Here is a 22,240-nt window from a genome sequence, read left to right as displayed (position 1 = left end):
TATAATCAAAATAAATTTAATAAAAATACAAATAATGAAACTTATAAATTTAAAAAACAGTAGCAATAGAATACTTACAATAAAAAAGTAAATATCAAAATGGTAAATATGTAAAAATTAAAAAAAGTAAAGAAATTATACATATATATATTTTATATATTTAATTCAAAAAAGACTTTATTAAAAAAAGATATTATAATATTATAGAAACTCATATAGAAAGAACAAATAAGAAAGCTACAATTGAGTGTGCTTGACTTTAAGATACCGGCTACCCATGGTGAATAAAACCAAAACAGTGCGGTATTAACATTAAAATTTACCAAATTATTTTGTATGTTGATAAAGTACTTCATTCAATATACCTTTGAGAGCAAAATATACCAGATTATCAGCCAAAGCAATTAAGACCCGCAGCAAATAGCCGTTCTTGTAGTATTTCTTAAATAAGTTCTACTTGTATGTACCAAAAATCCGGTGCAAACAAAACAAGTGCTGTCGAAAATAATTATATGTCTATCTATTATAGTCTCTGATATGTAACATAGGTGTTCATACGGACAGACAGGAATATGTATATACATTCTTTACAGAGTCGCAGTTGCCTCCGTCTATCTGTTACATACATTTCCTGAAGGTACAAAGTTTTAATACCCTTCTACTCTGTGGGTAGCTGGTATACAAATTTCTATATTTTACATTCATATTAAAATTAATGTATCATTCATCAACTTTATACTTTTGCTTTTCCTTGATTCTTCAATTTTTCGCTGTTCAATCACCCTCAACTTACTCATATACATACTTTGTCTTACTCTATCTTAATTTTTTCCAACTTTATCCTATACTTAATGTTACTATATCTTTAATTTTTTCAATATATGTATTTTAAACTCTATGCTCTTTAATACTCTGAAATCGATCCTAATGATTTCCTTCTAAGTTCATTGTTTTAATTTTTTTATTTTTCCTTCAACATTTTCATTGCATTGAATTGCATTATGTGTATTCGGATTTCATTATAATTTGCAGCACATTTACTAGTCGCCAAAACATATTATTTTTTTAAAGTTCCTTTTTTTTTGGTTGCAGTTTGTGGCATGCTCCGAAAAGTCATCTCTGTAAATCTTGAGATTGACGCTGTAGGTGCCAGCTTGCATGTTGTTCCGACTACCGAAATCCTGTTGCTGCCCATGATGAAGTCCCCTCCAGAGGGTTGGTTGGGGCATCTCTCTGCAGTGGCCAACGCTTGCCAGGGGTCCACACCAAGAGTCTGAGACTGAAACTGAGTCTGAGGCTGACTCTGAGAGCTGACTTGCTTTAGTCTGCTGCCCCACGTTATGGTCGCTACAATGTGCCATAAATTTATGATACTAGTAAAAATGCTCGCCAGTATCTGCTGTAAATGGTAGTCACACTATCTGTGGTTACCTAAGTCCCCTCTCTCTTCCCGTCTCCTTGCTGTTTGGCTTGCTTATTGCGGCTGTTACATTATGTTGCCTTTGTTTCTGGTGCGCATTACATGACATCCAGAGTTATATGCAAGCCAAGAAGATGCCATTTAAAAGCAGATAAATAAACTTAATGCCAAACCCAGAGACTGCAATCCTACAGAGGAGAGAGAGAGAGAGAGACAGGGGGAAGAGTTTGTGGCATACGCAGCCTGCCAAGTGTCGTCTTCGCAAACTACTTTATATTTATGTTGTTGCAAACTCGTCCAACTGTGCGGCGCTACAAAAAGCTGCCCAACATTGCCGCGACACCTGAGACTGAGTTTTGCAGCCCAGATGACACCTAAAGGACTTTTCTTGCGGTTCCAGAGGACTTCGAAAATAAGTTTAACAAATATGCCTCAGAAAACAAGACTCAAAAAAGTATTCAAGCAGTGAAACTTACATTGAGAGACATCATAGAAGTATATAAATATATAAAGAATATAAAAATAATTAATATATATGTCTAAGTCTATTAGTTCATTTCACCCAACTAGAAAGCTAACTTCTGTTGATTAAAGATTGTTAACTAAGCTTATAGCATGATTCTCCATTTATTTTTGCTATTGAAAATCTTATCTGTTATACTGCATCTTTTCCGAAAGTTTCTCCATCTTCCTATGTCGTTTTATTCCCTAAAATAGATAGCTGTATCTTTCCTTGTTTCCTTACTTGAATTATCATCCTTCTTCACCTGTTATATTCCCAATTCTGCTGCGGTCTTTTCATCATCAACTTTATACTTTTGTTTTTCCTTGATTCTTTACTTTTTTCGCTGTTCAATCACCCTGAACGTGATATTTTTATCATCCGCTATACTTTATCTTTCTCCTTCTTCATTTCTTAAAATACATCTCCAACTTTATGCTTTATGGTTCATACTTTATCTTACTCTATTTTTATTCATTTTTTTATATCTCAAACTTAATATGTTCTTCAAAACCCTAAAATCGATCCTCTTAATTTCATTTAGATCCGTTGTTTCAATCATTGTTTTTCGCTGATATTTTTCCTTCAACATTATCATATGACATTTACCCTTGTGCCTTTCCATCTCACTCAATGACATACTCTGTCTACTTCCAACTTTCTTTACCTTCTCTTCTCCAAGCTTGACCCGCATAAAGTATTAAAGTATTCCTTTCAGTCTGCTTGACCATCAGCATTCATCACCATTTGAAATTCAACGGACCTATTCAAAAAAAAAAAAAGAGTTAAAAGAAAGACGTAATTTCTGCACCCCTATATCATTATGCCAAAAGTATTTCAGCTAAAAACAGTTAAGCAAACGCACAGCGCACAGTCCCGAAATTGGCTTTGCGTGCTGTAAAAAATCATTTAGGCACGAAGAGGAGACGTTTGAAGCGACCCTCGCAATAGCGAGCGATAAATACAACGTAGAGCAGAGGAAGCTATAAATAACAATTAATTGTATTATTAAACTAATTCGAATTCAAGAGCAAAAAAACAAAGTCGAAAGACGAAAGGCCGTCAGTCATGCAATGATTCTTCTTCGAGCACATAAATTTTGATACGATTCGCAAAAGATGCCTGCTTTGAACCCATCTGATCGAGAGGACAGTTAATTTACATTTTGATGCAGCAGCCAAAGTAAAAGTTCGACGATCCGTTGTTCCTCAAAATTGTGCCCCCGAGGCATTAGGACAGGACAACAGCCAAGAACCAAGAGCTCAGGGTCTGTGAGCACAATCAATTACTGGAATCGGTCAATGATCAGGAGGCACAGGAGTTTCGAGCTGCCGCAACACGCAAAGCACCCAAATGTGGCACGCAAAACTGATGCAAATAATGACAACAATTAAAGCACAATATAAGGTCGCTACAAGAAAGATTGCAAACAAGAGTTGACAAAGTCCTCGCTGCACAAAAAGATCTCATTAAGGTTCCTTCGGACAGCCAATCAAAAAAACCTGCAGGTGAAAAGTGGTACTAACTAAGCTCTGCTTGGCATTTTAGTGTTTGAAGAGCAGCTTCTTAAAAGAGGGTACTGAGACATTCATATATCTTGTCATCTCGTTAATGTAACACAAACTGGATGCTTGTAGGGATTGAAAAAAAGGCATCCACAATCAAAATGAGATTAATGAAGAATCTTCGTATTTTACTAAAATACATTTTAGGTATTCCTAAGTATAACTGATATCTTCTAGGGATTCAAGTAGATTTCAGAGAAACTTCTCAATAGACTAATAAAATATCCTCTTGACTAATTCATCTTCTATTCATTACAAAATTTCTTCGCTGAAATATTGCACTAACTGAGTTCTACTAGGAATTTTCGAGATAATAAAGACTCTTTATTGAAGCACAATAGCAAAACCCATGAAAGGAAGAACTCAATTAAAATATTCTCCAATCTTTACAGAGAAACTTCAATAACGACAAAACGAAATTTTGACTAACATATCATTTAGCCAATACAAAGCTGCCCTATAGCAAAGCGAACTTAAGTTCTTAAAAATTGATGTACATTATTCTCTAATCATTACAAAACGTTGCTCTTTCAAAATAAGACTAAATGAGATCTTAACTATATCTGCTATTCATTACACAGAAGCGTAACCATAGCGAAGTCAGATATACTATATACACCAAAAAATAGCTATTATCAATGTCGTAGCTGGCGTGCCTAGAAATTCTCTCATCAAGACAGAACATCTCCAAACCTCTCTTCCACCTAACATTCGCTCTCTAAGCATATATTCTTTATTACATTACACTACGAAATGCGGCGACAGTCTTTTCAATGAAGGGTTTAACATAGTTGACATCCGTGTAGACGCCTGCATACTTGGGACTGGCGCAGCTGATGCCAAATGAGACAATGCCGCAGAGTTCGGTGACGCCATCCTCGCGCTTATAGACAAAAGGACCGCCCGAATCGAAAGTGCAAGCATCCTTGGCACCCAAAGCACCAGCACAGAACATACTTTCGGTGATAACCACTGGAAAAATTCAATTATAAAACGCAAAACTAATCAACCGTAATTTTGTAGAAGACTTACTTGATTTCTTATAGGTCTTTTTGCATTCGCTCTTCTTGACAATGGGCACCAGCACAGTGCGAATGCTCTGATGAGGTGTCGCAGACTTCGTATCAGTCAGACCCCAGCCGGAGACACTCAGCAACCGTCCGGCATCGAGACTTGACTTGCAGAGGGGAATTGTATGAATATTCGGTCCCTCAAGGGGTGTTTCTAGCAGCAACACTGCCACATCCATGTGCATGTTTCGTTCCGTGAACACGGCTGGCGAGACAATGTCCTGTACCTTGGACCGAGTGCCTTCCTCATCGAGACTGGTGACGCCACCCACAGCGACCCACTCGTCAATTAAGGGACGTCCTTTGAAACAATGTGCTGCAGACACAACAATGCGAGCTTCTATCAATGTGCCGCCACAAATAAAATCACCCATGTATCGCAGGGAGATCAGATATCCACCCAACTTCTCAATGGTTGTAGCCTCGCCACCGATGACCCGAAGATGAACCTTTGGCGGACCGACGACGTCGGCTAAGCCGGGATATTCCTTGAGGGCTTTCTTATACCAATCCTGGCCATGACACTGCGGCAGCAACGATACCAACAATATGAAGCATATGAACAGAGGATCCATGGCAGACTAAGCACAACTGTGGTTATCTAATCCAAAAGCTAATATTCGTTCACTCGTTGCATAAACTACGAACGTAAGCGAGTCGAATGCGAACTTTCGACACAGTTCACAGGGCGACGAAGTCAATTACTTTTAATTGCTGCCAATTGAAAGTGGCGAATGCATTTTCATCAGCGCGAGACTAAGAGAAACTCAAGGGTCGCACTTCGGTGAAGAGCGTGCGTATGTAGTATATGAGTTTGGGATCCCGATTGCGCAGATCTGTTGCCTGCGGATACATCGAGTTGATCAATTGATGCAGATCCGAGTAATTCTAAGGAGAAAGAAGCATTAATTGCACTACTTATGATAAAAATGTTCTAAACTTACGCCAATGTTACGCCATGTCAGCTGATAGTCCAGTTTGACCTCCTCCAGATCAAGGGAACATGGCTCGGAGACTTCAACAAAAGTCGAATTATCCGGCGTAACCCGAACCGTAACATCAGCGGAATCATTCACATCCTTCGGATTGCGCAAACACAACACAATATTGCGTCGCGTTGCCAGGCGATTCCAATCGGAGCGATAGAACTTGATCAGCTTGCAATGCACGGCAAAGGCATCGTAGATGTGCAGCTCCGTCGACAGATGCTTCTCACTGAAGTAGCCATTGTCGATGTAAAAGCTGGCATCATGCTTCGCAAATATATTGATGTTCTTCTCCACAAAGCGCTGTAGAAATCGGGAAGAAATTCGTAAAGGAAATACAAGGAATTTTAGGTATTAATCTCCTTACCTTACGCAATTCCCGATAGTCCGAAATTGGCTCCTTGATTTCCAAATACTTGACGGGATTTGCGGTATACTGATTGGTGATTTCTGTCACATAGCCACGAATACCGATGTTGGTAATGAACAAGAAAATGCGCACATGGAAAGTATCCAGCGTAAAGACGATCTCGTTGGGTCTAGAAACGAAATAGGAACTTCATTTGAATGGGATAATATTCGATCACTTACTGCTCCTCGCTCTGCTGCAGCTTCCAGTCTCGAAATGGAAAGTGCGCATAGCGCTTGTAGGCGAAACCAAAGAGACCCAAGCGATCCGTCTTGATGGTAGCCACGCAGGTCTCCGGATTAAACTGCATATCCACAATGTGCTTGGTTGTCCAGTGCTTGACATTGACCTTCGGCCGCTCCTCTTCGTCGCGCATATTAAAGCTCTTGCCATGACGATATCCAGACGGACTAAGCAGCGAGCCACTGCTTTGCGAACCCTGACTGTCAAATGAAACCGTATCGTAGGTGGAGACACGACTTCTCGAACCTCGACCGCCTATGTGATAGAGTTTGCTGCCCAGCGTCGAGATGCGCACCGTGCTCTTTGGCTTGCCCGTTATTATAGTCGAAATGTCGGGCCGTCGCTGACGTCCTGTGACAATATTTTGATCCATCAGACGCATGGGACGTGCGGCGTATTCGTGCTGAATGTTCTCGAGTGTTTGGATCACACTGTACAAGGATTGCTTGGTGGGATCCGTGGATGCCTCAAAGGCATCGGTCATTTGATCGATTTTCACCACCTTAACCGACACTTCCGAGGCCGAGGATCCTGTAGTTGAGCCCTGCTCGTAGAGCACTTTTTCACGCCAATCGAAAATGGGATAAAGACGCTCCGGACCCTGTTGTTTCTCATAGCTCAAGTATTCCGGTTCGTTGGCAACATCCTCGCCCATGCGCTCAATGGCCAAGTTGGCACGCCGTAGAATTTTGTTGCCCTTCGAGCGCTCGGCGAACTCGATCATTTTATCCTGCTTGAACTCCAACGGGAATTTGAACGAGGACAATATGCGGGGCAGACAGTGTTTAGTCAGCGCATTCACCTGCATGCTGTTCAGCGGCTTCTCGACCAACGGAAAGTTGCGCAGCATCACTTCGGGCAGCACACTTGATCGCAGTGCCGTCAAATGCAGCGTGGAGCGTTTCGAGGGTCGATACAGATTGTCGGGCATCGAAGTCTTGGGCATTATGCTCGACACTCGAGGCCGAGCAAACTCGTTTTGCATATCGTCATCATCTTGCTTCTTCTTCGACTTGCGCGAACTGATTTTTTGGAATGCACTCAAGTCTGCAGTAATCCCCATTATATCCGATCTTTTGCGCGCCGTTTTCCGTCCTTTCTTTTTCTTTGTACGCGGCTCTTCGGACTCTTCGACGATCTGCACTTCGGGCAGATCTTCGTCGACCATTTCGTCAAGATATTGACATGCCAACGGTGCGCCATAGCGACACAATTGCTTTGGCAGTTGAATGCTCACAAAGAAATAGTCAATGTCATCGCCTTCCAGATGTAAATGCATTTTACTCGGTGAATTCGTCGACTGTGCAAATTGCATTCGAGACCGATTAATGCTCGCCGACTTTTGACTCCTCGCCGATACCCGAAATGCGAGTGTTGCTCGACTAGCTTGATCATTATCATCAGAATCGTTGCCGTCAAGCAACGCTTGCATATCCTTCAAGGTGTAGAGCAGACGTTGATCATCGTGAAAGGTTCTGTTAAACGTCGCGAATTCCGTGTGTTTTGGCTTGTGGACAAACGACATGGCAAAGATGCCGCCCAAGATGTTGTAGCGCCTTAAGTTGATCTAGAAACGAGACAGGTATAAAATAGAGTATTAAATTAAATAATTTCTGTAAAAATGAACTGTGTGTTATAGGATTGAACGGCAGTGAGTATAAAAATTTATATACTATCCGATATAAACAAGCTCTAATTCATTCTCACTTTATCCTATCAGAGCAGAACATAAAAGGTAGTTCTAGGAGGCTGCTATTTGTATACATCATAATATGTAATTTCATCTTGCAATAAGGAAGGGTTTTTTTGAAGTTTCTACTTTACAGATTTACATATATTACTTTTATACTTGATCATAAAAAAACTGGCAGACCCAATCAGTTAAATTAAATGATAGACTGCTTTAATTTTTAAATAACGAAATTATTTTGATTTTATGGAGCATTAGGAAAATGTTGTTTTCTAGCTTTCTACTTTAAATATTTTACAATAATTTTTTTGTATCTGGCTGGAGTGAGCAATTAAGAAATATTTCAATCAATCTGCACTTACATAATTTAACATACATTATTTTATGTTGCCATTAGGTAGGGTTTTCTGAAGTTTTTTTTCTACATATTTTACATTACTCTAATTGATCTTAAAAAGACTGGTAAACCCATTCAGTTAAATGTAAGATTAAAGTTTACTTAAGGCAGGTTTTTTTACAAGTTCCTACTCTATATATATTTTATTATATTACTTGTGGTAAAATTCAGGTAAATGTCAATGATTGGTGTTTATAATTTTTACGCGACGTAATTTACACAACTTGATCGAGCACTAAGATGAGGATTTTAAAATATACACTCTTCAAAAAACGTAATCTATGGAGTGATGCTGCTAATTCATATCTTTACTTTAATTTTAAAATAAGTATTGAACAAAATGTTTGTGGCTGGAAAAATTATCAAATTTATTTTGGTCTTTACATATTATTTTAAACACTGTTTGTCCAATAAATTCAACTGTAATGAAACTATATTTAAAGAACTATCAAATCTCTTGTGATTCAATACAATATGCAACCGTTTTCTACGAATAAGAAATTCTAACTAAGGTTTACAACTGCCACAAATCTTGTTAAGATACTCGACTATATGGCTTAATTTAGGAAACTGAATAGCCGCCTTCGAGCATGAGATGATGTCCATTGACAAAGCTGGAACTCTCGCTTAGCAAATAGCCAATTGTTTCAACCACTTCGTCCACCTCGCCGAATCGACTCAGAGGTATGCGTTTCAAAAGTGGTTTACTCTTTGCCGGATCTGACCAAATCTTGATTCCCATGGGCGTCATTACAACCGTAGGATTAACAGAATTAACGCGTATCTGTTGCGGTGCCAGCTCGAGGGCCAACGACTTGGTGAGAGAATCAAGAGCTGCCTTCGATGCACCGTAAGCTGCGTGACCATTGAAGCTACGGGATGAGGCCAACGAGGAGACGTTCACAATGGAGGCGGATTCACGAAGTTTGCCGTATCGCAGCAGCGATTGTGTGATGTTAACGACAGCCTTAAAGTTCACTTCGAATATCGTATTAATATCCTTTTCGGTCAACTCCTCGAAGGGCTTGATGATTGCCACGCCCGCATTGTTTACCACACCATCGAGCTGTGGCAATTGTGCCAACTCCTGACGCACAGCATTCCAATCGGACAGATCGAGCTGCAGTGGTCTAACGTGTTCCTCATCGACCTCACAAAGCTTTTGCAGCTGCTCCTCCTTGCGTGCCACAGCAATGACATTGGCTTCCGATTTGGCCAACTTCTTGACCAGAGCACTGCCAAAGCCGCCTCCAGCTCCAGTCACCAATATCACCTTGTTGCACAGACCAGCCCACATGGTTTAACTTTAGAATTTTCTTACGAATATTTACGTAGAATTTACCTTGATTTTTAACGTTGAAATTTTCAAACTCTAACTGAAAACTGTAGCAGGTGAACTAAGGCAATCAAGTAAATTCTCAATTTTCCTGCACTACTGAGATGAAAGAAACAAATACAAACTTAGGAAGCAAATTGTTAAAAACCCCAGTTTCTATTAAGAACTCAAAAATTCGTGAAACCAAATTCGAAGAAAACAGAAAAGGCTTGCATATTTCCCTAATTAACAAAACAAAAAAGCAAGAAAACTACATGTTTGCTACCCATTTTCAATAAAAGCAAACCAGTGTGGTATTATTCGTAAAATATACCAAATTAGTATTATAATATACTGCAACAATCACTATACTACAACTTTAAAAATATACCATTGAATACCAAATATACTAAACTGTCAACCAATAATATATTACCATTTAATTTATTCTAAGACTCACCTCATCTGGTTTCAAATTGAGGTGCACTGGACTCAGATATTGTTCAAGAAACTCTTCAAATTCCTGCTGCTCCTGCTCCAGGAACATCTTATAAGGGTCAGGAAATTTTCCTTCGGGCAGCGTTTGTGGTTCCTTGGGTGCTTTCAGCTTCTTCAAGACATCTGGATCACCCTTTGCATGCGCTACTTTCGCCTCCAACTCCCCTAGCAAATGCAATTCAATTGAGTTCAGTTCAATTGAAAGTAAAATATGTGAAAGTAGAAGTAGTACCTCATGGTCTCTTCATAGAGTATGGACTTCTGTTCCATGCTGGTGATCATTTGATTCATAATGGACGACTGCATGAGCCACTCATTGATCAGACAGTCTTCAATGTCTGTCATGCCGGCATTCAGTTCATTTGTGCTCTTGTCAATCACATTTATGAAGCTCTTGGCAAACTCTGAATATGGATCGAAGAAAGTGTGAACGCAGCGTAAAGTTAAATTCTCACTGAGCACACTTTTGGGAATTTGCACACTGACGCCCACGCAATCCAATTTGGCCACCATCAACGGTATTCTAGGAAGAAAAGGAAAAAAACCATTAATTCAATAATTCATAATAGAATTTATTATGATTAGTTCTAGGTGTTATTCTAGGCAAGAATAATTAGTAACGACACTTTCGAATGCATAATGAAATTACTTAATTTATAATTTGCTACATTTTTAAGTTAGTCAGACTTTAAGCATACTATATAGGTCTTTTCAATTGGAGGACACGGAAAGGAACATGACTGAATCCTAAATTGAATTCAAGTAATGTTGAATTCACAATTTATAGTTAAAACTCGACTAGTCCAGAATAGACCTGAGCTAAGAAAAATGACGAATAAAATGATTCTAATTAAACAAATTTCTGTTCCTTCTTATGAAATACATTGTTAATTTACCCATCTACTTTGCGAGTAAAATAAGTATAAAAAGACTTTAATACAGCTTACTCCAAGTAGTCGAGACGCAAGGGCACATCGCGTAGCCACCAGAGTTGAAAGTTATAATTGACACTCTGATAGCAATAGCTCTCCATGATGCCATCAAATGAGCTGCGAATAATTTTTGCATAATATTAAGTATACAACGTGTATGCGCACTCTCACTCACGTTTTGTAGGAATCGGGTGAGCACATGATGCGATAAGTTAATTTATCAAACAGCAAGTCAATCTCTCGACTCAACTCACCGCTAATCTATATAAATAACTGTAATACATAAATCTCATAACTATATTCCAACCACTCACTTGGGTTATTTCGAGCGCTCTATCAGCGGGTATATGCTCTAGCTCAAACTCACAATCCAACAGTTGTTCAATGCGCTCCCAAGTTGCAAGAATGCGTTGCACAGCGACGTCATAGAGCTTGCCAATATTCGGACGCAGTTGCTGCTCGAGCACTTTGCGTGTTAAATCTGGAGCATCAATATCCTGTGTGAGGACGCTGCGCTCATTCACTGACAAGGCCCAATTCACCACAGACATCTCGTCGCGCCACTCGGTGTGCCGTATTTCGGCAATGAACGATCGCAACTCGGGCGGATTGTGAGCCCGTGGCAAACCATCACAGTTCGCATAGCGATTCCAGTGCTCTTGCTTTCTCTGCAGCTTCACCAAATCTTGATAGTCCTCAATGGACTCTGCAAAAAAATAAAGAAATTAAGTTTAGAATACCACTGTTATTTTGACAAACTTACCTATGATAAAACCTGCACAGATCCTCACGTCCTGTATCCGCTGTTGATGACGTTGTTCCCTTGCCAGCCACTCGGCCTCCGAGACAAAGGACATCGCACTTGAGTCGACGACATGTTTTCCATCTGTATTTGCAACAATTACTTGGGTGCGTTTCTTTTTAACCATTCTTTTTTTGTAGTTTACTTAATGTTTTTTTTTATTTTTTTTACATTAACATTTAAGAGTGTTTGTGTGTGTGTTGTGTGTGCGTATGTATGTGTTGCATGCAAGTGTTGTAAAAAGTGTAATTGGAAAACTGACAAATTTATCGGAGTAGTACAATTGTTAAAAAAAACATTCTAGGAAAAATTCATAACATGGATTTCGCTCAACATGCGCTTGAGGCGGGATAAGAGCTGCACATCCTTGTTCCGCACATCAACAGCATGAGGATTCATAGAGGCAATTGCCTGATGCAGATCCGTATAATGCTGCAAAGAAAGATCAGCCAATTATCTAGCATTATTTTTTTTTATCATACTCAATACTTACGCTCATATTGCGCCAGGTGTTCTTATAGTCCAGCTTGATCACGTCGAGATCATCGGAACAGAGTTCGGTGACCTCCACAAATGTTGCCGCATCGGGTGTTATACGCACCGTTACCTCCGTGTAATCAGATTGATCCTTGGCATTCTTCATGCAAAGCAGAATATTGCGACGAGTGGCCAAACGATTCCAGCTTGAGCGGGTGAATTTCATCAGTTTGCAGTGCAATGCCATTGCGTCATAGGTGTGATCCTCAGTGGCAACATGCTTCACCGAAAAATAACCATTGTCGATGTAGAAGCTGGCATCGTGCTCCGCAAAGATGTTGATGCACTTGTCGTAGAATTTCTAAAGTGTAGTTACAATAAATATTTTGAAATTCTTAGTAATAAAACTTAAACTCAATATTCAACATTAGATGGTTCAAGGAGACTACATCTATAATCTTAAGAATATAATATTAATAATCAAATCAAGGTGGATAAAGGTGGATAAAGCTGCTGTTGACAAGTGAAACTAGAAACAGTTGATAGATTCTTGTACTTTAACTCTATCTTGGGACAAAATCTATAGTGGCAAATAGGTAAGTATTTCTTGGTAAAAGTTGATTCATGACTAACTTTCAATACTAAACATTTATCGTAGTGACAAACTAAAAGTGTGCAAAATTCTTAATCATATATTAGGAAACTCCAACTTTAACTTTTTATGGGAATAGTTTCGAAATATAAGTAATCATTTCCTGAGGAGTAACCGAGAATACTAAAACTTAATGACAAATCAATGTGTGTTAAATTTTTAATTTATGTAGCTCTAGATACTATAACCCATAAGTAGGAAGTTTGCAGACAAACATATTAGGCTAGGGTAGGTAGAACCGGCTACATCTGGGAGGCCGAAGCATAGATCAGTGGAGAGTTGGCTTCGTCTTTTTTTGCAAATGTGTCAAATTATTAATCAAACATTAAGTAGCTCTAGTTATTATAACCCCTGAGTTGGATGTTTGCAGACAGACATATTTACATATATTAGACATCTAAGTATAAATTTCTACCTACCTTACGCAAGACTCGAAAATCAGCAATAGGCGTCGGTATATCCAAGTACTTAACAGGATGAGCCACATAACCCTTAGTAATATCCGTCACATAACCCCTGACACCCTGTGCCGAAATATAGAGCACAATCCGAGCGTGGAAAGTATCCACAGTCAGTACGATTTCATCGGGACTGCAGCAAAGAAAGCGAGAGTTAGACACGAATGACACTTTACAAACTGTGGCGACTTACTTCTCCTCGTTGGGCTGCATGCTCCAGTCGCGAAATGGGAAATGCTCGTAGCGCTTAAAGGCCAACCCAAAGATGCCCAGACGATCCGTTTTGATGGTCAAAGTGCGTTCGTTTCGGTTGAAAGTGCTTGTGATGATGTGTTTCGTTGTCCAGTGTGTCACTTTAACCTTGGGCTTCTCCTCTTTTTCCTCAGTGGAGAACGTCATCCTGCTATTGGTCGTCGCATCGGTGTCCGACAACTGTTCAGTGTGCACCGAGGTAGCGCTACGGGAACCCGAGCCGGACAAACTGGTTATGTGACTGCTGCGAAATGATGGCAGTCGACTCTCTGATTTCCTTGCAACCAGGGACTTGACTCGACCGGTGACCGTAGAGCGATTATCTGGCACGGGAACAACCGCCTTTTTAGACACCGGCGGTTTCTTATGCTGAAAGTCCGGTTGATTCATGATGAGCGCATAGTTTGTTTGATATTGTGAGCGTATATTGTCAAAGGTCTCTAGCAAACCATAAATAGATTTCTTATCCAAATGTTCATCTTCTTCCAGTTGCATATCCACATACCGCACCGTCTCGACATTCGAGAAGATGGGAAAGACGCGTTCGGGTGCATGTTGCTCATCAAAATTGAAATCGATGTAGCCTAGATCAAGGATCTCCTCGACATCGGCACTGCGACGACGCATTAACATATTCTTGTTCTTTGGCTTCTGATCATGCAGCATCTCCAGCTCTTCGCGTACTTCCAACGGGAACTTCAAGGACGATATGACACGGGGCACACCATAACGCTCCAGTTGCCGTATCTCCAGGTGAGTCAATTGCTTCAGCAGCGAAAAGTTATGAACGGGCATCGTCCTTGTGCCAACCGTAACACGTTTACTTTGGCGCAGCAGCGAAATTAATGTGGGACGAAACACATTACTAATCGCTGAATCGCGACGTGTAATTTTTGTAAATACGCTTGGTCGAGTTTCCACTTCCACGGATTTCATGATTGACTCGAATTTCGATTTCTTTTTCTTGCCTGTTGACTCCTTTTTCTCCTCGACAATGAATGAAATGTCTGACACAACTTCCTCCATCGTTGTGATGTATTGACAGGCGGTTGGTTCGCCCCATCTGCACATCTCCGGCGCCAGTTGCAAGGTCACAAAGAAATACGGCAACTCATCGTCCTCCAGCTTACTGGACTTGCGCTGCTTTGCATCCATTTGGAGACGCATGCGCGACTTGGAGCGTCCCTGTGATGATGTGGAAGTTCGCTGCGAGGGCCGCGAATGTCGATCGTGGAGATCATCGTGTCGCTTGGGATGCAAATCGGCCACCACGTTCTCCATGGTGTGCAACACTCGACCATCCTCGTGCAGTATAATGTTGAACTTCTCGAAATGCGTATTCCCCGGACGTCGCACAAACATCACCGAATATAAACCGCCCAGTAAAATGTATTGCCGCAGATTTATCTAAACAAGTAAGAAAGTTAATGTGAGATAATAAAAATAAAATGAAAGCAAAATATTGCGGTTTTCTTTTTTAAATTCGATTCTATTGATTTGCGGGGGCGGAAGTTGGCGTGGCAAAAATTTGAAACCAACTTGATCTGCGTGCAAACATAACAAATGCTGTCGAAAAAAAATTATAGCTCTATCTCTTATGGTCTCTGAGATCTAGGTGTTCATACGGACAGACGGACAGACAAACAGACGGACATGGCTAGATCGTCTCGGCTGTTAACGCTGATGAATAATATATATACTTTATAGGGTCGGAGATGTCTCCTTCTACCTGTTACATACATTTTCCTTCTACCCTATGGGTAGCGGGTATAAAAATAATTTCTATAACAATAATTACTTTTCGGATAAGTCCTCAACTTACCTCGTCTAGCTTCATTTTCAAATTCAACGGATTGTACTGTGTATCCAGCATTTCCACATATTGTTGCTGCTCCTGTTCTAGGAATGCTGAGTAGGCATCGGGCAGCATGCCCTGCGGCACCGATGGCGGCTCCTTGGGCGCCTTGGGAATAGCAATAGCCTTCACAGTCTTGCCCTCATTCGCCTTCTTCTCTTTCGCCGCCCTCTCTGTGCGCTCGGCTATAATCCGCATAATCTCCTCATAGGCCTCTCGCTTCTGCAGCATATTATCCAACAGCTCCGCTTGAATATCCACCTGCATTAGCCACTCATTCGCCAAGCAGTCCTCGATACTGAGTATGCCAGCTGTCAGATCCTTGATCGATTCGGGTATCACAGTATCGAAGCTTTTGGCATACTGCGAACAGTTGTCGAAATGTGTGTGAATGCAGCGCAGAGTGAGGCAATCGTGGAGTACGCTCAATGGCATCTGAACAGTGACACCCACATGCGTCAGCTCGGCTAGCATCAGAGGAGCGCTGCGGAGTGAGTAAACTGTAGTCGGCAGAGAAAAGTAAGCAATGGCTTTCGACTGCTAGAGACTCTTTATCCATGAGTGTAATAAATGTAATGCTTAAGGAACATAAAATGAAGTACGAATGAAAACGAATTAACTTAAGAAAACGAAATCTGATATTTACCTTGAATATTTTGAAGAAATAAAGAAGAAATGCTACGGCTTTCAACTGTGAGAGATAAATAAATAAATAATAGGATAAATGTTGATAGCCTTAAACTGCTTCTGAAACTTCAATTTAACTCGTGACCGAGGCAATCTTTATCATAAAATCTCAAACTAATATTGGAGCCTGAACAGTTCTTACCACCAAACACAAACCATAACTGCATTCGAACGTAATGCTTAAGGAAACTTGCAATGAATTACGAATGAAAGCGAATTAACTTTAGAAAACTGCATATAATATTAATTCTGAATTGTTTGAAGAAACAAAGAAGACTGTGAGAAACCCTTTATTTAATAGCATAAGTAAAACATAAATTCAATTCAAGTTTTAATAGACTAAGACTGCTTATGAAATTGAATTCAACTCAAGATTGAGGCAATCTATTACAACTCCAACTAATTTTGGAGCCTGGAGTGCTCCAAGCACCAAACAAAAATCACAACTGCTTTCGACTGCCAAAGACCCTTTGGCTAACGAAACGAATATTAGATTCAAAAACTGTGTATAGTCCTACAAACATATTCGAGCCTTTGCATTTTATTTTAATTGAAGGGTCTACAAAGGGTCTAAGCAAGGACCGTAACTAAATTCAACTGCTGTATTTAGCAGCATGAATGCAAATAATTAGAAATCTGAATTTAAATCGAAACTGAAGTAAATTAAATTAAGACAACTCCAACTTATTTTCTCGGTAAGCAATTTTAAGAACTAATAACAAAAACTAATAACTACTTTTGACCGTGAGAGAGCCTTTTACCACAATCAAATTACAATTAAATTTTCAATGCAATAATGCATTCATTTAAACTAATCCTTAGTTAATCAATACGAAATCAGATTGATAACTTAAATACATTATAATTTCAACAACGTTTAGCTGTTTTAATTTTTTAGCTTGTGAACTTACAGCATTTGATCAAAGCGTATGGGCACATTTCGCAATCCCCAGATATCGATGGCATATCGATCACATACGTGACCCCAAGTGGCCACAATGGCATCGCTTGAGCTGAGCTGTAGAAGTGAGGAAAGATCAATAGTTAAAATCTTCAAGTAAACTGCTCACTTCATGTAAACGCCATCCATGCGTATAATGCGATATGTCAAGCGATCAAAACTCGCATCGATTTCCTCCTCGATTTCTTTACGTGCCTATGAGAGAAGATCTACTATAAATTAAATTGAGATTCGAATAATTGCACCCACATCCATGATCTCCATTTTTGTCTCAAAATTAACACGTGCCATTTCAGTTTCATTGTCCAGCATGCACTCGATCTTAACCAGCGTATCAAGAAACATTGTGATATCGTTCTCAAAGCGATCACCCACATGATCGTTCATCGTCTCCTTCATTGTGTTGCGTGTTTTATCCGTGCGAAAGACGTTTTGAGTTAAAATGGTGTTCTCATCTACCGACAGTGTCCAGTCCACACTGTGATCACAGTCGAACTGTTGATAGTGTCGCTTCTTGGCCAGAAAGGTTCGCATCTCGGGCGGAATATAGGGACGAGGCAAACCGTCACAGCGTATGAAATGCTCCCAATGATCCTGCTTCGCTTTCTCTTGATCTAGTCGCTCACACTCCGTAGTGGCCTCTGAGGTGAACTCACTGATTCATGTTTTGTTGACAGATCTTTGGCAGTCACCTTTATGCTTACCTCTAATATAGCCACAGCTCACACTGACATCCTGCAAATGTTGAACATACTTGTTCTCACGATCCTGCATTTCCTTCTCGCTGATCAACAAAGCGGTGTTCTCCTTTTCGCCAGTTTTCTTCACCATTTTGCCAATTCTTCATGTATTACTTGGTTTTACTTTTCTGTATGTGTGTGTGTAATGACAGTTAAGTCATGTGTTTTAATTAATTTGTAATAAAAATATTTACAATCTTTTAAATAATCTTATACTATTATTATTTCCATTACATTGTTTTTCTTTAATTTAAACGTTTAAAATAGAGAATGCCAATTCATATTCATATAAATATGGTTTATTATTGTGATACTATCGACACAGTATCGATTAATTGTTTATCATTGTAGCAATAGATATATTCTCGATTAATGGTTATAATGGTATGCAATTAATTTTTATAATGGTTTACAAATAATCGATAGTATTCCTATAATATATCGTTAAAATGGTAAGCTATTTATCGATAGTATACCAATAGTTCAGTTTTACGCAATTTATTTTATGGAAAACCACTACACAAAATTTTGTAGATCTAACTTGTACAATCCATGAGTTGTTTGTACTTAATAACGAAACCTAAGGATGTTATATACTATAAATTACATGATTAAATAAACCAGATATTTAAAACGTTCCATAAATTCATAACCCTGCAGTTTTGGCCTCTATTAAAACCCCTTATGAATTATCAATACTGATACAATCTTCTCTTAAACTTTCTTGCGGAAAGTCTTCACAACTTCTCGACTGTTTGCAGCCTTCGGTGGGTGTGGTCCTTGGAAGCCATTGCAATCCATGCTATCTGCAAACTTGCTGCGATTACTTTCATTTTGGGTTTTTCTATGCAGAACTTTATTATGCTGGGCAACGTGCCAAAAACTTGCAACTTTATTTATGCTTTTTGTGCGCTGCGCCAAGGCACAAAACAAAAAGAGAAAAAATATAAAACTGAGCGAAGAGAAAGTGTAGTGTGTAGCTGCCTAAGCTGGGGATAAGCCAAAAAGCCCCCGAAAGAAGCTCAGAGACGAGAGCAGAAAAGAGGCGAAAAGACAATGCCTCGTTGCCAATAAATTGATTAAATTTGATGTTGCATTGTGAAGCAAGGCAATTTACATGCGCTTCAACATGACTACAAGACGAGACGAATCGAATCGAATCGAGTCGGTCATGTCAGAGAGCTAAAGCTCGCCAGCCTCTGCTGATCGATCGATAACATTGATGAATGAATTTCAAACAAGCTATCACTATTGAAGACTCCTACACAGAGACAAAGAGAACGAGACAGCGATTGCATTCCTATCTTTCGATAGGCATCGTCGTCAAAAGTATCTGTATCTGTAACTGTCGTTGTATCTGTATCTGTATCTGTATCTGTGTGTGTATTCATCTGTGCGCCATGCTGCGGTTACAATACTCTTGAAAATTTATTTGTTTCTAGTTGTCTTTTAAATAAATTTCTTGTCAAACGTTCACGTCCATGTTGTCCCCCTATTCACATTCACATCCAAGTCGACATCGTCGTTCACGTCCTCGTTTGAGTTTCAGTTTGATGTTGTGAGTTTGAGTTTGAGTTGAAGTCGTTCGTCGTTGTCTTTTGGCCAGGCCATTACATTCGTCAGTTGTTTAGGCTCTGGACTGCGTCTGTAATAAGTCACATGGCTTGACACAGACAAAACATCTTAAATAATTTAATGAACTTGACAGACATTTTTGGCCATTTAACCATTAGGCCATTTGTTCAAATATTTTGCAATTTTCAAACCGAAATGAGTCTGAGTCCAAGTGCTTCACTTGTGGGTGTTCCATATAAAGACGAAGATATTCTCCTCTTCCTACTCTACATAATTGATGGTCTTTTTGAAGTCCACATATTGTGGCAAATAGTTGGCAGTTAGTTGAAAGGACAAGAGCTATGAGTTAATGGCAGAATTGTCCCGAAAGTATAACGATATTTAGTATAACAATAATGGGACTAAAAAATTTTTAAATGATATGTCAATTACAGTGATGTTGTTAATATAAGAATATCAAATAACTAATGAATATATGAATATGGAATATAAACTATCGATATTGTTACCAATTAGTAATTGAGAAAAGTTGCCGATAGTAAAACCATAATGGTGATTTAAACCTGATATTGCCCAACTTTAGTTATATAAAAATGCAGTTAAACCGGTGATACTTTAATGTGAAATACATTTGCAGCTAGCGGAAAGTTAAAATATAAAATCTGAAGGCTATGAAGTATATGAATACTATACTTATATAATATTAATATGACGATATTTTACCGATAGTACGTCACTATGTAATCACTTCAGTTATACTAAAGTAACACTTAATTTATAAACGACGCTTAAATCTGAAATACTTCTGAACTTCGATGAAAGTTAATATGTAAAATTCTGAATTCTTGTCAATTGATCGATAGTATACCGATAGAAACATAAGATATTACAAGATTCATTTTTACTTTATTGAAGATACACATAATTGATCGACGATGCTTATATATTAATACTCTCGCAGAGAGTGAAAAGACAAAAAGTTTACTCTAACGAAGTCAAACTTATGTCAATACCTCGATAGTATACGGATAGTAACACATGCGAAATATACGATTCAATCACTTTAACTTTATTAAAGCAGCAAAAATTGATCAACGATGCTTAATAGCGAAATACTTTTGCAGAGATATAAAGTTAGGTCTAAAGACTGAGGATAGAATACATACTTAAATCGATAATAGCACAATGACAGACACCATTTAATCACTTTAAACCTATTAAAGTAGCACAAATCAATTGACCAAGCAACAAAGAACTTTCTAATGCCTCAACCTCAATTAGGCGCCCCAGAAAAGCAGCGCTTTATTGAATGCAAGCTGTAATCATAATGCGAGCTCAGCGAATAGTTTTGACACCTTCACAATTGAGAGATGAGGCCGAGCAATCAATTGATCAATTGATGCTCATAACAAGCAGCTGGAGAAAATGACGTGCAAATCATTTGGCAGTCCATGCAATCATTCAATTATTATTTGCTACAGAGTCAAAGATATATATATATATATAGATTGATCAGAAGCAGTCATTCAGAGCAGGTCTAGTGGCATGTCCATCCATGTCGTTGGCAACATGTTTATGGGCAAAGCCAAAGCAATTTCCGAGCCAACAATTGGATGACTCGAAGACTCGCGGACTTGCAACTTGCAACAACAATAACAACAACAAGCAGAGGCCACAGTTGCCTCACGTAGTTGACGCTGGAATTGTGTTTGCCATGTAGAAAACCAAAACCGATAACGAGTTCAGCCAATGACTAGAGCAGTCATCAGCGAAAAGCTATAACAAAGGCAACAACAACAACAATAGCAAAGACTTTGAGCTCCAGCTATGGAGCTGCAATTTAGCCAGCATGCTACAAGTTGCAAGTTGCCAAGTTGCAGCACCAAAATTGCAGGCGAAAATAATTGACATCTGTATAAGTTTTGCTTAGCTGGTTACCTGCTGCTTAGTTGGATCAATGGATTGTTTCTCTACTTCTGCTGTTGCTGCTATTGCCGGATGGATAACAAGTGCAGCAGCAGTTGTCCAGTCTGTTCACCTGTCTATTTTTCACCTGCACTTCAAACAGCACAAAAATTACGCCAAAATGAATCCGCAAGTTTTGTGGCAAACAAAAAATAATATCAGTTGGCAGCTGATGTGGTTTTTATTGCAAATACTTGGCTACTTCAGCTCCTTCGTAGCGTGCGATTAGAAAGCGCCACTGCCTCAAAAATGTTGTCATGTTGCAAGCAAACGCTGACAGCAACATGTTTACCGTTTTCACTCGTTTTATGCTTAAACAATGCTCGAAACTTTTGGCATTTACATGAGAATTGTACACACAAACAAAACAAAAAACAACTAAATAAGAAAAAAACAAGACCTCAACACACAATATATGAGTTAAGAATCTCTGCAGCTGCAGGTGCTGGAGGGGCAGAAACAAAGGCAGCTGCCACATATTGAGTCTAATTAATTTTCAGCAAACTACATGAGCAACTTGACATACTCTGTCAACAGTGAGCTTATGGGCTTTACGATGTTGTTTACAGACAATTTGGTGAGGCATAAATTCATTCTCCATTTAAAGTAAAAAAAAATTAGAGATTATCCATAAATAATAAATTCCTTCTACAATTGAAGTCTCAAAAAGATAGAAAGAATAAGAAAGTATCAAAAAATAATAAATTCATTCTTTACTTGAAGACACAAAATAATAAGTAGAGAATTTCAAGAAATAATAAATTTATTATTCATTTTTAGTTACAAGAA

At 39.1% G+C, this 22,240-nt stretch overlaps 3 protein-coding genes across 6 annotated transcripts; all 3 read right to left on the bottom strand.

Moving 5' to 3' along the window:
* Positions 1-4,206: 4,206 nt before the first annotated feature.
* Positions 4,207-5,137, bottom strand: LOC133840722 (seminase-like). The gene is made up of 2 exons (XM_062272717.1): positions 4,520-5,137; positions 4,207-4,459 (listed from the first exon to the last, which is right to left on the bottom strand). Exons 1-2 carry the CDS (start codon positions 5,130-5,132, stop codon positions 4,224-4,226), a joined length of 849 nt encoding a protein of 282 aa, XP_062128701.1. The 5' UTR covers positions 5,133-5,137; the 3' UTR covers positions 4,207-4,223.
* A 172-nt stretch (positions 5,138-5,309) lies between these two features.
* LOC133840721 (uncharacterized) lies at positions 5,310-18,072 on the bottom strand. 4 transcript variants are annotated; one of them, XM_062272714.1, is made up of 10 exons: positions 11,791-12,103; positions 11,342-11,733; positions 11,203-11,288; positions 11,043-11,144; positions 10,329-10,618; positions 10,058-10,260; positions 6,135-7,762; positions 5,911-6,082; positions 5,502-5,846; positions 5,310-5,445 (listed from the first exon to the last, which is right to left on the bottom strand). In XM_062272714.1, exons 1-10 carry the CDS (start codon positions 11,954-11,956, stop codon positions 5,314-5,316), a joined length of 3,516 nt encoding a protein of 1,171 aa, XP_062128698.1. In that variant the 5' UTR covers positions 11,957-12,103; the 3' UTR covers positions 5,310-5,313. The 4 variants fall into 4 exon arrangements, 2 of the variants coding, with proteins under 2 accessions (XP_062128698.1, XP_062128700.1); XR_009894208.1 differs by lacking the exons at positions 5,310-5,445; positions 5,502-5,846; positions 5,911-6,082; ... (3 more) ...; positions 11,043-11,144; positions 11,203-11,288 and adding exons at positions 12,323-12,667; positions 13,378-13,549; positions 13,610-15,075; ... (3 more) ...; positions 17,421-17,812; positions 17,876-18,072 and having other exon boundaries at positions 11,595-11,733; positions 11,791-12,261; XR_009894209.1 differs by lacking the exons at positions 5,310-5,445; positions 5,502-5,846; positions 5,911-6,082; ... (3 more) ...; positions 11,043-11,144; positions 11,203-11,288 and adding exons at positions 12,323-12,667; positions 13,378-13,549; positions 13,610-15,075; ... (3 more) ...; positions 17,421-17,822; positions 17,876-17,996 and having other exon boundaries at positions 11,595-11,733; positions 11,791-12,261.
* Positions 8,626-9,691, bottom strand: LOC133840723 (L-xylulose reductase-like). The gene has a single exon (XM_062272718.1). It carries the CDS (start codon positions 9,577-9,579, stop codon positions 8,845-8,847), a length of 735 nt encoding a protein of 244 aa, XP_062128702.1. The 5' UTR covers positions 9,580-9,691; the 3' UTR covers positions 8,626-8,844.
* Positions 18,073-22,240: the final 4,168 nt, after the last annotated feature.

This window comes from Drosophila sulfurigaster, chromosome 3 (assembly GCF_023558435.1).
Source record: "Drosophila sulfurigaster albostrigata strain 15112-1811.04 chromosome 3, ASM2355843v2, whole genome shotgun sequence".
Taxonomy (NCBI): Eukaryota; Metazoa; Arthropoda; class Insecta; order Diptera; family Drosophilidae; genus Drosophila; species Drosophila sulfurigaster.
Note: the sequence above shows the minus strand (reverse complement) of the source record. Positions and strands in the feature narration are given on the sequence as shown.

Excerpts from the sequence above, each read along its gene's own strand:
- LOC133840722 (XM_062272717.1), bottom strand. The coding sequence starts at position 5,132 with ATGGATCCTCTGTTCATATGCTTCATATTGTTGGTATCGTTGCTGCCG. Across the intron at positions 4,460-4,519 it reads AAAGACCTATAAGAAATCAA|TGGTTATCACCGAAAGTATG; the intron begins GTAAGTCTTCTA and ends GAATTTTTCCAG.
- LOC133840723 (XM_062272718.1), bottom strand. The coding sequence starts at position 9,579 with ATGTGGGCTGGTCTGTGCAACAAGGTGATATTGGTGACTGGAGCTGGA.
- LOC133840721 (XM_062272714.1), bottom strand. The coding sequence starts at position 11,956 with ATGGTTAAAAAGAAACGCACCCAAGTAATTGTTGCAAATACAGATGGA. Across the intron at positions 11,734-11,790 it reads CTGTGCAGGTTTTATCATAG|AGTCCATTGAGGACTATCAA; the intron begins GTAAGTTTGTCA and ends ATTTTTTTGCAG. Across the intron at positions 6,083-6,134 it reads CTGCAGCAGAGCGAGGAGCA|ACCCAACGAGATCGTCTTTA; the intron begins GTAAGTGATCGA and ends TTTCGTTTCTAG.